Raw genomic sequence first — 16,932 nt, 5'->3', positions numbered from 1 at the left:
CCAACTCTCTATTATCACTCCACCGCACTTTATGGCCAAACCCTGCCTTCTATTTCTTCGAACCTCTTCGTAAAGGTTTCCTCCTCTTGACCAGTGGCATTACCTCTCAGCATTTCCCTGCCATCCCTACCTCTGCTACCTCCTCTCTCCCTCTAACATCGCTCCTCTCTCCTCTATATCCGCATCTCCCATTTCTGCTCATTTTACCATTTTCAAGGAGACGAGAATCGATTGTCGAATGTCGAATAGCCGCATGACGCAACAACTTGTACAACACGCTCACGAGTCTTTAATTCACAACCGACAAAAAACAGATCGTGACTGTTTTCGGCGCACTTCTTATATCGGTTACAAGATTCCATAAATTCTAGCATTTCCACTTCATTCTGTCCTATTAATCTCATCTTCTTCGCTGTCGACAACGAGCGCAACATCTTCACTATCTGTACTAATAAAGCGTCGATGGTTGGGTTAAAAATGAGCACAGAATCGGGAAAATAAAACTGTCTCGGAAATTATTAGCATTCGGTGGCTACGAAAAGGCCGAACCCTAGTAAGTTAAACGTAAATCAAGTGGATGGAGCAGACGATATGCATGCAGCTTTTCTGATGAACTCCTAAGCGCGAGAACTCAATGCTAAATTTGTAAGTTTTAAGTTTTAATGAAGAACTAAGCTCAAGCGGCCTAAACTCGATTGTTGATAGATTTCATGAAGTGGGAACCCTAGTTTAAGTAAGTCGGAGGGCTGTTATTGGTACGGCTGAACCTCTGTTATTGACAATGAATACTTACTGAGCTACTGCGGTCAAGAGATTCGTTCCTGGTTGAGACATTCTTGAGGATTATTCACGACCAGTAACTTGTCATTTCAGCCATTCTTCTCCCGCCTCTCACCTCTCTCTCCGACCCTGGCAGACGACAGAACACTTCCAGTTCAAGTTACTTTCGTCCTGTCGGGTTCTATCGATCTAGCCGTCTGTTCCGGATAGTTTTACCTGGGCAGATTGGTCGGTTCAGTAAACAGACGAAACGAGTTCGGCTGATTCTGAATGTCGATAAAATTGTGAAAGCTAGGAGTGGTGGTCACTCGGCAACGGAACAAGTACTGGTCCGTATTGTTGTACTCGGTGTTTGGAAATTTCAAATTCAAAGGACAACAGTTTCGCTTATTATCAACTTCGACTACATGTTCCACAGTTAATTCAGCACTTATTAGGGTGTAAGTCAGGCTTTATTGAAACAGTCCAAGGTTTAGTGAGATTTTCAAAATAACTTATTTGAGCCGAATCGTAAACGTCGGTGCTTTCGTGGTGAGTGTTAAGTCAAAAAAACTTATGTCGGATAAGATTCACGACATGAGTCTTTATTTCTTACGTTCACTACTATTTCCTTTGGAATCTACGTAAATATTATTTCGGACGACCGACTAAATTACCTTGACAACTCGCCGATATATCTACGCAATCTAAAGCCCGGTGTTATCGCCTGTGTTGATTCAGAATCGCGGAAGACCTCCGGTTCGATTCCGTCCAATCCTTTGCGTCGTGTTTTCTGTATCGATCCCACGGTTTTTACCGGCTGACAAATAGCAATGGCAGACGATTTCATATCCCCTAGAAATCAGCCGCGGTCGCTTGTCTAAATACCGGGGGCTTTTTATCGAATCGATTTCGGAGATTCGTTCCTCGGTTCCTACCTCTTCGGTCGGTATTTCGCTGTTAATGCCAGTTCTTCAATAACATCGTTTCTGGTGAATAAGGATCCTCGCTGCCTATCTAAATCCCCTATGACGTCATTGTGATTTTATATGGCGATGTAGACCCACTAGTAAAATATGGCTGATTCGATAAACCCCTCCTCTATCGCATGTCCATTTTCTTTGGCAATTTTGTTGATGTCTTAAAGAAAATTTCGAAGGCAGCCATTTTGCCATGGGATTTTCATGGAGGCAGCCATCTTTTCTGGAAGTGTCACCACATCAATTAAATTCAAATGTAAGTGTTTTTTTTTTTTCGTCAAAAATCAAAAGAGAATTCACTTCATAGGGGAATTTGTGAAGGCATCTTTTCGAGAAGTGACTTTTCCCCACATCATTTTGATGATGTCATAGGGGGATATCTGAAGGCAACCGTGTTTTCAGGAATCACCACATTATCTACCGTCAGAACTCTGCTGCTAAAAACATCGATATCGTAAAAAAAATGTAGTCGGATTTTTTGATTCGCAAAAAAAACGGATATCTGTCGGAGAAAGCGCATTGTTGTTGCGATTTGTATTGTAACGATTGTAGGGTACTCGAGCAAAAGTACCGCAGACGAGTTTCCAACTGTCGCTAATTGAAAAAGTCATCGTATGCAATAATGATAGTTTATATTGATTGTTTTTATCGGAAATTCTACTAACTACCAATATGAACCGTCACAATTGAGTGTGTGGAGTATCGGGTAGTGGATACGGCTGTTGGGTTGAAGTAGATGTCGAGGGCTCTTCGTAACCTACTTGAATTATCAGGCATTTGAATATAGTTCGAGCAACTCTATTGTGAAATATTGATATTTTACCAGCTCGTTTTAGATATTATGTGTATCATTCACTCTCTCTCTGTCTCTATTTACCTCTCTGTCAACCTCAATCTTCCTCTAACCTCCCTATTCTCATCGTAACAACTCATCGCCCTTATCTCATTCTACGCCCCTCACTCCCCCTCGCTCCACTCCCCTCGACCTCCCCCCATCCCTTCTCTCCAACTTCACCATTTCACTCTTCCTATTCCTCTCGCCCTCTCCCTATCTCCCTCTCCCTCGCCCTCTCCCCTATCTCCCTCTCTCTCTCCCTCGCCCTCTCTCCCTATCTCCCTCTCTCTCTCTCCCCCTATCTCCCTCTCTCTCTCCCTCGCCCTCTCTCCCTATCTCCCTCTCTCTCTCTCCCCCTATCTCCCTCTCTCTCTCCCTCGCCCTCTCTCCCTATCTCCCTCTCTCTCTCTCCCCCTATCTCCCTCTCTCTCTCTCCCTCCTCCCTCTCTTCTCTTCACATACACTTCTCCTTCCATTCTCCCTTCCCCTGTCACTCTCCCTTCCCTCTCTCTTCTGACCACATACACCTCTCCTTCCAATCTTATTCTCCCCTCTCACCCTCCCCGGTATATTACTGGTGACATGGAATGGAAAGGTTATTTCAGTTTAGATTAGACTGACACACACTCGACGCGCTGGTAACACAATACTCCTAGTCAAACTCGACTCCATCAGCAGATATTAATTGCAATATGATAAGACTATAACATCTCAACAACAACAACAACCGCTATCTCAAAACCGATATATCAAACCGATATATCAGAAATATGATATTTGATCCGATGCAGTTTAATGAACACTTTATATAAATGAACAATATTTCCCTGATAATTGTTGCGCGGGGCAGACGAGTAACTATTAGCAACCACCCGTTGATTTCCCCACTAGTACTAGCTTGAACCTATTACACTGAACTGCCCCGCAAGAAATTATTTCGGCCCCCAACAGTTTCTTGGAGACAATTTTCTAATAACAATTTTCCAATCGGCGATGTTTCTTATCGATTTTCAATATGTTATTGGACACCCCCCCCCCCTCCGCAAAGTTATGATAAATTACGATTTATATAACATGTTAAGTTGTTAGATTGGTTATAGAACTAAAATGAGCTTAGACTGGTCTTAAGTTGTGAGATTGGCGATAGAACCAAAATGAGCTTAGACTGGTCTCAAGTTGTTAGATTGGTTATAGAACCAAAATGCGCTTAGACTGGTCCTAAGTTGTGAGATTGGTTATAGAACCAAAATGAATTTAGACTTGTCTTATATTGTTAGATTGGTTATAGAACCAAAATGAGCTTAGACTGGTCTTAAGTTGTTAGATTATTTATAGAACCAGAAAGAACTTAGACTGGTCTTAAGTTGTTGTATTGGTTATAGAACCAAAATGAGTTTAGACTGGTCTTAAGTTGTGAGATTGGTTATAGAACCAGTATGAGCTTAGACTGGTCTTGAATTGTTAGATTGGTTATAGAACCAAAATGAGTTTAGACTGGTCTTAAGTTGTGAGATTGGCGATAGAACCAGTATGAGCTTAGACTGGTCTTGAATTGTTAGATTGGTTATAGATCCAAAATGAGCTTAGACTGGTATTAAGTTGTTAGATTGTCCATGCACCATATATACAGAGATTACAGAAATGCAGTTTTCGATATTTGATATAATTGAGTACGAGTAACCCTGACAGCAGTCTGATGGCAATTATCAATTTCGCGATTATGATATTTCATTTTATCCTCCTGTTGATAATTATGATATTATCGAATTGGATACATGATATATCTATCTAGTGAGAATTGATATTTCACGCTTATCGCCAACTGGCAATGATCATACATCAGTGATGTGTACTCGATTATGGAGTTGCTATTTGTTATTTGGACATGGATTCGTATTATGTTCCAGTTTCAGCGAAATAGGATATGACATTCTCGAAAACTTCAACGATTCAGTAAAATTATGATTATTTACTAATGACGAACTTCTCATTCTCGATAACTTCAACGATTCAGTAAAATTATGATTAGTTACTAATGACGACCTTCTCATTCTCGATAACTTTAACGATTCAGTAAAATTATGATTAGTTACTTATGACGACCTTCTCATTCTCAATAACTTCAACGATTCAGTAAAATTATGATTAGTTACTAATGACGAACTTCTCATTCTCAATAACTTCAACGATTCAGTAAAATTATGATTAGTTACTAATGACGACCTTCTCATTCTCGATAACTTCAACTATTCAGTAAGATTATGATTAATCGCTAATGATTCGACGATTCAGTTAAATTCCCTACGATTTCGAGAGGCAGTCCCTCCCCCTGCGATCAGTGGCGCTGATAATCCATCCATCTTTTAGGATAAACACATTTTTAACTCATTGGTCACAATCATTTCCACACTCTTGCGATTTTCCCTATATCTCTGTTGGCATTGTGATTTATTGTTGGGATTTGTAGCAATGGTTTTATAGTTATGATGGAAGAGTTTAAACTTTTCCGTTAACGCGGACAGACGACATGGCGAGGACAGACGACATCTCTCGCCGGTCGGTCGAGGGTATCACCACTGGTCATGTGACAGATAGTGAGCGGGCAGTTTGAGCGACAGCACGCCGTAAACAAAAACAGTGATGACGTATGACTAATTACTGTACACAAACACGACTGACAAATACATTTCTGCACAAAATAACAATTTGCTTTACGAATGCGCAATTTTAGCAATTTGCGATAGTTATTGGGGTCAGAAACCGCTCAATAATGGCCGAATGATAGTGAGAAAATATTTTTTGATTTGGCAATGGAACATATCTAGTCAAAGCTTGTAGGAGTATCTGTTTTTGAGAATATTTTTTGTTTTTTTGTAATCCCAATGAGTACTCTGGAATTGCCAAGCGCTTTTGGAAATGAATTGTGTATTTCGAAGTTACTTTATTATGATAAAGAAATTTACAAGGATTCTTCACAATATCGTGTTATATAGAAAACCTGGAGAAGTCGAAAAATTGATATATTTTACAAAACGTCTTGTTTTAAAATATATGGGTGAGGAAGGTAGAAATGGTTCTTCCGTCAAGAAGACTTTGTACTCAATACTATTCTAGTCCATATAAAGTTTATTGCGTTTTTATTTCAAACAGTCAGGATTGTAAAAATCTAAACCTCTTACTCAAAACAAACACTTTGAAATAGGATCCAAATTGTTAGGCGTTTAGGAATTTCTATAATAGAAAACCTTAGTCACCAGAAAACTAATTCGTATTTGCGAGTTAGTATTTCTAAACACACTTGAGTTCGTTTTAGAGCTTAGCCTCTGAATTCGATCCTGGCGTGGGACAGAGGAATTTTTAAGACCTACGGTAACGAGAAAACTTTAGTCACAAATTCATGTTTACGATAGAATTTCTAAACATACTTGAGTTTGTCAAGACCTTAATTTCTAAATTCGACCCAGACGTGGGGGACATAGGAATTTTTACTTAGCCACAAAACCTCAGTTATTGAGAGAGATAATTTAGGCAATAAAGTTCCGAGTACTTTAAACACTTGAAAATCGACCTAGCAATTCCCATAACAAGAGATCTATATATCAAACCAAATTAGCTGAAATATGTTTCCTTCGGATGTTTGCATGAGCGCAATATTTACCAGTGTGTTCTAGTGACATGTCGTAAAATTTTATCACCTCTGGTAAACGACCCGAATTCGTCTGCGGTTCGTGGTGGTTCGCAACAACACGCCGGATACATCGCCACCCACAGCGCGCTGGTGTCAGAGCTATTCAAACCAATCAGTCGTATCGACGTCACCGAGGCAGTTAGCATCGTTCTGATATATCACGAAAGTGTTATATTCCGGTTCGAAATATCTTTTTAATGAAAGTGAGAAATTCTACAATAGATTCAGCTAAAGATCATGAAGTTCTTGAATAGTTTTTAGCCGAAACCTTGCTCGAAATATCTACTCTTTTACTCAAGAACTTTGACATCTTTCGCTGATTTATTGTGGAATTTATCTCTTATATTCATCTTGCGAATCTTCTAGACTTATATCTGTTTTTACGAGTGTCGCTTTTTGTTTAAACGTTAATCGGATTCATCTGAAACATTGGCGATTCGTCTTTTTATGGATTTTATTGGATATATTTTTAAAACGGACTTCAGCGTGATATGCAATTCAAATTGTTTTCATAAGGAGTTGTTCGGTAACGATTTGGAAGAAAGACTGCTCTGACTTGAACGGTTTTATACGGGCCAGTTTTTGTAACAAGTAAAAATGGATATCATATTCGAAAGACGGATTTCAGCGTGGAATATTTAGTACGTATCTTAAGTGTGAATGTATTTCATGACGACTTTGAGGAGATAACAGGCGACCTGATAGACAAGGGGGGCGAGGTAAACGAAGAGAAACTTCTGATACCCACTTGTGGCAGTAAAAGGACCATTCGTGTAGTTATCGGTGCGCGGAATAACATTGAATATACGGCGAACGGTGTCGCGCACACGACGGCACACGTTTGACTGACGAGACGCACACGTCATACCGCCAGTCAACGACCTCGACCTCGATATCGTCACTGTCCGTGTTTGTCGTTTGACGCGCGCGCACACGACTCACGCACACGCCCGCACACGTTTCGTATTCCAACACATCGTCTGCTGATAAACAGATATCATCAGACGCGGATTGTGTTTATAACCGCGTGGACTAGAATCGGCTTCATTTTCGCAGACGATACCGGCATATACTAATTGTTCCCGACACGCTCTCTCTGCCTGTCTCTCTCCTCTCGTCTGCGTTCTGCCAGACGACACTATTACGAATCTTTTGTTTTGGAATTACCGGATGTTTGTTCAATTTCTGAGAATTTCGTTGGCGGCGGCCGCGAAATCTCATAATACGTATCGGTGTTCAGCGCAACCGTAAAAACAGCGGATTCTGTAGCGAAAAAAATGGGAATTATCCTTTAGAAAAGGGAACATTTTTTTTATCGATGATTTCTTTTTTAACGTTCGAATTTTCTGTTTTTATTCATCACAAATTTCGTAGTTGAAAAATACGAAAATAATTCGGGTTCGAAAACTTTTGATATTCTGCTTTTATTCATGACATATATCGTAGGCATAAGAAATTTCTTTTTTTTCATGATTGGAAAAAATATAATTCGGTTTCAACATATTTGAAAAAACGAATATTTTTCGGTTTATTTCTTCTAATGGCGATTTAATTTTCCTTTTTGCACGGATGAAAACATTTTTCCAAGGCAAAAATAAATCGTGATTCATAAGAATTTCTTCAAAATATTTTCTCAAAAAAAAGATTTAAAAATTAATTTTATTACAATCGTTAAATTGCCATCCTTAATATCGTTCTCGAAAACGCGGTCTGCGGATATTACGTCGTCATCAGAGAGAGAGAGAGAGAACAGACGAGAGTGGTTTAACAGACGACATGTTTGTTGCTAGGAAACAATTAAAATATGCCGTTATTCGATGAAATAAAATCTCACATTTTTTTTCCAAATATCTAGATGTTACCGTAAAGACTGTTGCTGATATCTAGAAACGGACTGTAATTTTACTCGTGGATTTTAGCTCGTGTGATCAATGTGAATATATGTGTGGATTATCTTTGAATTTCTCATTTCACGGATTATTGGATTATAGTATCAGCGCATGGATTAACAGACCGTATTAGTATGTATATCTGATATATCGGTATGAGAGTAGATATTTGCGGAGATTTATGAGAAAGAAGTAACGTTAGAATTTTCTTCGTTTTAAATGTTCTTCCAAATGTGCAACAATACGAATAGTTACTTGTTGCTGTAGAAACCGATCGCAGGTGCAGCTACGAAGAAAACGAGATAATCAGCTGCAGCTACTTCCGAATAACACTGAAACGAAAATAAAATAGGAAAAATTGGAAATTCTATAAGAAAATTGAAAGGGCAATGAATCTTAGAGGGTGAAAAATTTTGAGACCGAATCCGAATATTCTACGGTCTGGTGGGTACCTTGATAACACTTTATCAAACGTCGCCGTAAACGTATCGGTGGACGTTCCCAACGTTTGAACGTTACGTAAACGCTTACGTTATACGCCGAACGTAAACGTTACATCAAACACGCGTATATTGATATTCGTATACGAGAATCTGATACTGCTGTAGACATCAAACGGCGCCGATGAGATTCTCAAATAGGTATCGCATTGATAATCTCAAATTGATATATCGTGATATACGCGTAGGAAGCTTGCTTCGTTGTTCATGAGAAATCTGATAACCTTGTAGAAAATTCATCTCGATTTCAAAACTTTAGAACGTTATATCGTATTTAAAAAATCGATTTTAAATTCTCGTAAAATCTCCGAAGATATCGCATCATCTCACGAGATTTCGAAGAACGAATTCTTGAAGAAAAGAAATTGATTGTAGCTCGGAAGAAATTTGACTTAATTCGCGTGTTCTCGTAAAATCTCGCGTGGTAGCTTTAGATCTAGCGAGACTTCCCGCACCCGCGTCATCTCGTAACACAACGGAATATCTCGGATTATCTCGTGATGGTGTTATGACTGAGTAGGTATCGTCTGCGTGTTTCTTCAGTCGAAAAATCCTGAATAGTTTTTTTATCGTGGAATTTATATCGAATTTAGTAAAAATGTGCAGAATTCAATTTCATAAACTCGGGATTTTATTGACGGTCTTAGTGACGTTTTTGGCCGCCGTCGGCGCCACTAATACGGTAAAAATGGGCGTCATATTGCCCGAGAAAATGAATTACCAATGGGCCATGGAGAAAGTCGCACCTGCTATTCATATCGCCATGGAGAAAGTTGCCAACACTACCGGATTGTTGCAAGGTTACCAACTCAAAGCAACAATGGTGGACAGTAAATGTAGCGACAAGGCAGGACCTCTATCGGCCATACAGATGTACTACAATAACGAAGCTCACGTGTTTTTCGGTCCGGTCTGCGAGTACAGCGTGGCTCCCGTAGCTCGGTACTCCCCCGCGTGGAATATACCGGTACTAACAGCAGGTGCCCTCGTTAAAGAATTCGACAGGAAAAAAGACATCTATCAACTATTGACGCGCGTTATGGGCACCTATTTGAAATGCGCGGATTTCGTCGAAACGGCCTTCGCGCATTTCGACTGGCGACGTTTGGGAATGTTTTATAAATACACGAAAAGCGACGCTTCGTTTTTTATAATGGAAGCGATAAATCAAGTTCTGGTGAAGAACAAGCACCGGGAGCTGGGCGACAAACCGGAAAGCGTTTATCGGGAGTTAACCAACGATTTTACGATTACTCACGAGGAGGCGCGACAATCGCTATTGAAATTATCACGTGTCAGTCGAAGTAAGTAGTAAAATATTTAGACCCCAAAAAAAATGAAAATACAAAACCATTTTTCAGCCAATCAAAATGACAGAAAGGAAAAGCACATTTTCGTTTGCTACATTTATTTTGAAGGGGGAAATGGCTGCCTTCACGTTTCTTATTATGACGTCATCGGGTACCATAGTTACCGTCATTTGCTATCGTTATCATCAACGAAGTAACTATTACTGGATGGTGACGTCATAGATGGAATCGTCAAGGCGGCCATCTTGTATCTCGATATAATCTTCATTGTTACGGCTATTGAATGTTAAACGGTACCGTATCTAAGATGGCCGCTAGTCGTCTAACCATCCATTGATTTTGTCACGAAGATCCTCTAATTCTACTCGCACCGCGGCAGACGACTTTACCCAATTCGCTATTTTAGACGCCTCCATTCGTGAGACGAAAAACTTTATCTGCATCATTGGATTAAACATGAATATAAATCGCTTCGTTCTCCCTATGACGTCATCGTCGTCGTCGACAGGATATTCGTCGCTTTGTCTTTGCCTCTTAACGGCGTCGATAGATGCCGCCACCTGTACCATGCAGCCAATCAGCAAAGCGATCAGAGTTAATTTATGCATCGTCTGTGAAAATGAATACCTCGGAAATAATTCAGGTCGAAAATATCTCGAAAATTATTTGTTTTTTTTAAACACCAAACGTATTTTCCTCATCTTACTCCAGGCCGATTTAACGATTGGTTAATTGAAAAGCAGGACCCAGTTGCTCGAAAGTTGTTTAAAGATAACCAGCGGATAAATACCATAGTAACAATGAACTTTTAATTGTCACTATGTCAACTGTCCGCTGGTTAACTCTAACCAACCTTTCAGCAACTGCAGCCCTGTACGTAAAAGTGTACTTACTGATGAATTTATCTTCTTTCGCCGAAAGACGTTCAGTTCTGTGTGGGTTACTCTTGAGAATATGAGATCCTGTCGGTCTGTGCGCATTGTTAGTACGCATATCATAATCATAAATATAAATCCCGGATTATTACGTCCGTTTACTTTCTTTAATATCGGCTTCATTTTGCACCTGATATATCGTGCAAAATATCATAAAATAATTCTGATATCGTTCGATTTTATGATTGATTCATTTGAGAAATTTGACGATATTAATATGACGGGTATCTTCGAAAATATAGAGCCATCTGCAGCTGGTGTCGATAAAGATCTGATTAACTTCTTTCAAAGCGATTTGATGAAAAATATTCAGCTCTGTATAGGTCTGGGTCTTGTAAATTGTATCTATTTGACCTTATCATACCATATGTCTTATCTTTGGGTTCTTCCATTGAGCACCATGGGGTTCTTCAGATGAGGACAGCGGGTTCTTGCCGCGGCCCGTCAAAGCTATAGCGACCCATAAAATATCGGAACTCAAGTTAGAAAGTTTTGGTTAACAGAATTTTCTTTCATGAATTGGGAGTTAATTTACATTTCAACCGTTTGTTTCCACAGCGAGAATATGAAATGTGTCATTAATAACTGGGAGCAGTGCCCTCTATCGGTGATGTTGTTACGAATGTAAAACATTTGATCGCCCTGATTTTTTTGTGCAGATTTCAGAAACTTCAAAACGTGGCCTTTAAACCCATTCAGTCAATCAGTCCCATCGTATTTGCATCGCAATCGAGTTATCGGCTGAATTCTCGTCGCCGCTGATGTTTTTCACGCGTTCGAGCATTTTCCAATTTTCTCACCCAACTCTTCGGATGTCGGAGGGCACGTTCGTTCTGGTTGTCGACAATCCGATACCGGTCGCTTCGGGCAACGTTCGCAACGGAATTTCTGAAATTTCAACGACTACGATTATTAAACATTTTCCACGCAACGAAAAAGAAAAATCGACTTCGAAATTTTGTAGTAATTTTTCACATCTTCTGGTGGTTCTTCTGGTAGTTCGATAAAGATGACGGCCTGTTATGTAATCACCAAAAGTGGCCGCAGAGTTCCAGATACGAGTTTAGAGTGAAACTAAGAGATACTCGGTTAGGGATTTCGGTTAGGTCACAAGCACAATAAGAGCGCTTGTAGGTCGTGATTTCTGTTTCGACGTAGCCATGATTTAAGTCAAAGCTAAGAGTTCGTCTGTCAATCTTAAAGTGTTTGAAAGTCGAAATTTGTATCGATATGGAAATCAGTTATCCAGGCCGTTTGGATCGCTGCTCTAGCCTCAATAGGTTTTAGATAAAACCTTTCTGCCATGCCGCCCTCGTGGCTGACCATTCTTTGGTTTTAGATGAAACCTTTCGAAAACCTATATGGAAATCAGTGATCTAGGTCGTTTGGAGTCGAATTAAAAGTCTCTCGGCATCAGTTGTCCAGGCCGTTGGGATCGCTGCTGTAGCCTCAATAGGTTTTAGATAAAACCTATCTGCCATGCCGCCCTCGTGGCTGGCCATTCTTTGGTTTTAGATGAAACCTGCGCTTCTGTCTCCATCTCTTCGGGTACTCTTAGGTTACCTAAACTGCCTATCTGCCATGCCTTCCTCCTGTGCTTCTGTCTCAATGTGGTTGGGTACTCTTAGGTTGTAGATGTAACGGTTTGATCGTTCACACACATGGAAATGACCTCACGTTTAACGGATCAGCTCACCGCTGCTATACGTCGTGGGTGTCAGGACCTCGGCGCATGTAACGTAATTACCACGACTAATACCCCTCCGCTCTCTCTCTCTCCGCTCTCTGTCGCAAGCCTTGGCTTTTTCCTCGATTCTGACCGCAACAACATCACGGCGCATTTTCCACCATACGCTCCTAATCCTAATCGTATTATTGCTGCCTGTTTAATCAAAGAACAATAACTCCCCTCTCCTCTCTCTCTCTCTCTCTCTCTCTCTCTCTCTCTCTCTCTCTCTCTCTCTCTCTCTCTCTCCCTCCCTCCCTCCCTCCCTCCCTCCCTCCCTCCCTCCCTCCCTCCCTCCCTCCCTCTCTCTCTCTCTCTCTCTCTCTCTCTCTCTCTCTCTCTCTCTCTCTCTCTCTCTCTCTCTCTCTTTTTATGAGTAAGCCCAATTTCTTTTTTTGAGTAAGCCCAATTTCTTTTTTTTTAGATTAAGCCCAATTTCTTCTATTCGTCCACTCCTATTTTTATCCAACCTTCAGTGATTAATACTAGCGACAAAATCCAACAAGGCCGGCTGCTAGTTAGTGTTTATAAATCCAACAAGGCCGGCTGCTAGTTAGTGTTTATAAATCCAACAAGGCCGGCTTCTAGTTAGTGTTTATGAATCATTTTTTGGTGCATGTACGTTTTGGGAAAAAAAACCCATCATTGACACAGACATAATAGTACAGTCTGCCAGACATCCCGTCTAAGTCTGGGGTGTAAATATTTCATTGATATTGTGATATACAATGCCCCGTTACAGCGATAGATCATTGTGTTCAAATTGCCATTAAAACCCATTTGAAATTCAATAATTTAATGCGTCGTAAAGTTTTAGATAATTTGCTGCGCGGTTTGAATAATCCATGATAGTTCGGGCAACATTTTGATACTTAAAGCGACATTTTGATAGTCCAGGAAACATTGATATTTAATGCGATATTTTGATAGTCTTGTTCGATACCGTGGGGTGTTAGCAAAATAATGGATGATCTTAAATCGGAAGAATGGTATATTTTTTTTTGTAAATGGCATATATCCGAGATGGTAATACTTGAAACCTAAAATCGGTCTTCGAAGATTGTCGACACCTAGCGCTATCGGCCTTTTTGACACCTTGTCTAAATACAGCCAGTTTTCGAAGCGAAATGTCGCCGATCCATCACGGCCTGCGTTTTTATGAATAGATTCTAGGAGCTGATATTCTCTTCCGCTTTCGACGACCGCGTCGAGAAAAACGGAAATGTCCCGGATGTTTTTACGCCGTGTCGTTACCATGTCAACGGAAACAATGCCCGGACAATGCGATGATCGGATTGAATATGGAATTTTCTTTCCAGAGAAATGTCCACGATCCGCGTAGGAGTCGGGAGGGGATACTTTTAAAATTTTCAAAACGCTACATTTCTAGCGTCCTCATTGCCCGGTTTCTGATCCTGTTTCTTAGTTACGCTGTCTACGTCAAATACAACAATCGAAAGCGTTATTATAGACGTTGATTCCGATACACTCGATATTCCGACGTTGCCGTCAGCTAGCTAGTTCCAACACGTCGTTCATTACGTCGGATCGAAACGTCGCCGCTAACGTAAAAACGTATAACGTACGTAAGCGTTCGTCCTTCTTCCATCATCATCATCAACGTCGTTTCGAAGCGTTGATTGATCGATGTTGAACGTTAACGTCGATTGTGATATAATAAGAATGAACGTTTTATATTTGAGTTAATTTGATTTGATTGAAAGCGTCCATTTTGACGCGCGTCGCGTTAACGACTCCCCGACACCGCCGAGGGAGCGGCCCGGATTCCGATACATTTATATCAATAAAGGAATTCGTTATTATTCAAAAACGGTCGTTAGGGACACGAACGGCTCGTAGTGCGGTTGTATAACTGTTTATGTGCTCGGAATCTCGGAATCGTAAAAAAATGTGCTCGCTTTTTTTTCGGCCGTTGCTCTGAGAAAATGCGACGCATCTCGCAGCTGACGTGTCTTTATGCTCTATGAATGATAACGGAGAACGCTAATATCGATCCGAACTGCTCTAGGAGGTCGACTCGCGGATTGGATACAAATTAAAGGAAATCGTTGTAGTTCTTTCTCGGACGGGTTGTCGGCTATGTGTCGTCTCGTTAGACGGGTTACCGACCCAATAAAACCCATTAACGAGGTTGGTTGTTTGAATGGTAGAGAACAAATTGGGGTATTATATAAGTTTGTTGTTGGCGGTACGGGGACGTAACGCCTCGCAACGCAATTTTGGTCGGAAATCCACTCGCAAATCCTTCATCTTCACTGAAATTCTTGATAATATTTTCCCAGCAAATTTGTCAAATTTCACGGAAACGTGTGTGAACAAGGGATTGAGGGCCCAGGCTATTCGAGAGGTTAACCGGTTCAAATTCGTGCGGCAACAATGTCAGTCGTTAACGGTCGTGTTTGCCTCATTATCACCAGCACCGGATTCGGTGATTAGTTTTCGCACCTACTGCGCATGTGCCATTAATTTGGACGTGTTAATGTATTGGTTTATCTGGTACCGGGTAAATGATTATCGGAGGTATTTAGTTCCAACACGTTCCTTCGCCTTACCGAATAGATGGCTACCTGATTCGTGTGACAAATTATGAAATTCAGATAACACACCCTCCATAGAATCCACATATGACATCATCAAATGATATATATGTAGTTGATATCCTTTATAAAATGGAAAAGATGGCTGGCTCCGTGAATCAACCTATGACATCATCAAATCGATGTAGTTGAAACCCTTTAGTAAGATGGCCGCCTCTGTAACATCCCATGTCGACAAATCGCTCATGTTTGTGAAAAAAAAATCATTTTTAATGCATGTTATCTTCCCCTCACGTCCCAGAGTACGGCGTCACTTCAAAGCGACCGTTTTGAAATATCAATATCGATAATGATACCGAATATAAAACATTTTGAGATATCTGAAATATCATCATCATTACCATTTGATATTTCGATGATGATTCACGCGCCGCTGTTGCATCAAACGTTTTATCGCAATCTCTGAACGCTTCATAACGAACCGTTATAACCTTGCCAACGGTGACAGGCGTCGTTTCATTATTGCGCTGCGTCGACGACGTCAAAACGCTTCAAATGAACCCGCACTTGAGAATATACTTAAAACGGCTAACGCCAACGTTGTAACGAATAATTCGATTTACGTTATATACGTTTGACGTTGACGTTACCGGGACGTCGCGCACTCAACGTTGTCGTCAAGAGAGTGGAGCTAATATATCTTTTTATCCAATCGTAAAAAAAGTATTAATTATACTCCGACGTTGCCGCTGCCCGCAATAAAGGATCGGCGTTAATGACGAGGCTATGCCGCGTTAGCGTTGCTGCGACGTTAAGATAAAGAAAAAAAAACGCTGATGAAAACGCTCTGCCGTTGACGTTAACGCTAACTTAAGCATCAAATGGCGGAGACAGCGTTGTCCTGCAGTTTTCAAATGACGTTAACGCCTACGAACGCCGTGTAGAACGCAATCGGTTTTCGAGAAGCGGCAGCGTTTTCGATGTTTTGTCGGAGGAAGTGTCGTTTGGTGTTTACGTCGTTGCTTCGTTACGGATTGAAGATAGAATCAATGGGAAGATTGAAATGTCAATGTCTCCATTGTTGCGTCGTTTAGGCGAGAAGAGTCAGACAAGGTGTCTGTTGCTGCGAATAATTTATAACTGGTTTAATTCTTAAAACATGTTCATGATGCTGGACTTTTCCTTGGCTAGGGTCAGATTTTGGAATTATATTGAAATGCTTGGGTGGCTCAGGAGAAGGCGAAAGGGAGCCGGGTCAAATGCCACAAGTCAATGCCAGGATATTTTTGGTGAAATGCTAATCTCAAAAGATGCAAATTTTGTGAGTGTCAAATTTACAACAGCAATTAACGATCTTTGTCATAACGTACGTAAAAGAAGTCCTTACCCCCGAGACCCCCCTTTAAATTCGCCCCTGGACGGATACTGCGTTGTTTTTTTTTACGAAACTGGTCACGACAATTCATCACAAACAGCCTTTGCTGTTTATGTTTTTTTTCTGGTTCTGTTTTTTTTCTTTTTGTTCTGATGTTCGCCTCTTGCGACCGGTTCATCGAACTAGACTCGCGCGAGCGTAAAAATCCATTTCCCCAGCGGAATATCGACACTTTACCGGACGAGTGACCATCGTCTGTCGTAAAGATGTGTGTATTCATGCGCGAGATTCGGCCATAAAACGAAACCGAATCACCGTCGATATTACGTTGATAAACGTTCGTAAAAATAGTCCGATTACTTTTATGTCGGTGACCC

The 16,932-nt window shown here is 40.7% G+C and overlaps 1 protein-coding gene across 3 annotated transcripts in view; it reads left to right on the top strand.

The window, feature by feature from the left end:
- The window catches only part of LOC141914327 (atrial natriuretic peptide receptor 1-like), a 213,819-nt gene that overhangs the window by 90,996 nt on the left and 105,891 nt on the right, over positions 1-16,932 (top strand). The window contains exon 1 of one of the 3 annotated variants that reach the window (XM_074805601.1): positions 9,618-9,955. The exons of the other annotated variants lie outside the window; for them this stretch is intronic. Coding sequence (XP_074661702.1) covers positions 9,691-9,955 — 265 coding nt within the window. The 5' untranslated portion in view covers positions 9,618-9,690. Of the gene's footprint in view, positions 1-9,617; positions 9,956-16,932 lie in introns of those variants that run through there. 3 annotated transcript variants of the gene reach the window in all.

Source organism: Tubulanus polymorphus, chromosome 12 (assembly GCF_964204645.1).
Source record: "Tubulanus polymorphus chromosome 12, tnTubPoly1.2, whole genome shotgun sequence".
In the NCBI taxonomy this organism is placed as follows: domain Eukaryota; kingdom Metazoa; phylum Nemertea; class Palaeonemertea; order Tubulaniformes; family Tubulanidae; genus Tubulanus; species Tubulanus polymorphus.
This window is presented reverse-complemented; position numbering and strand designations above follow the sequence as displayed.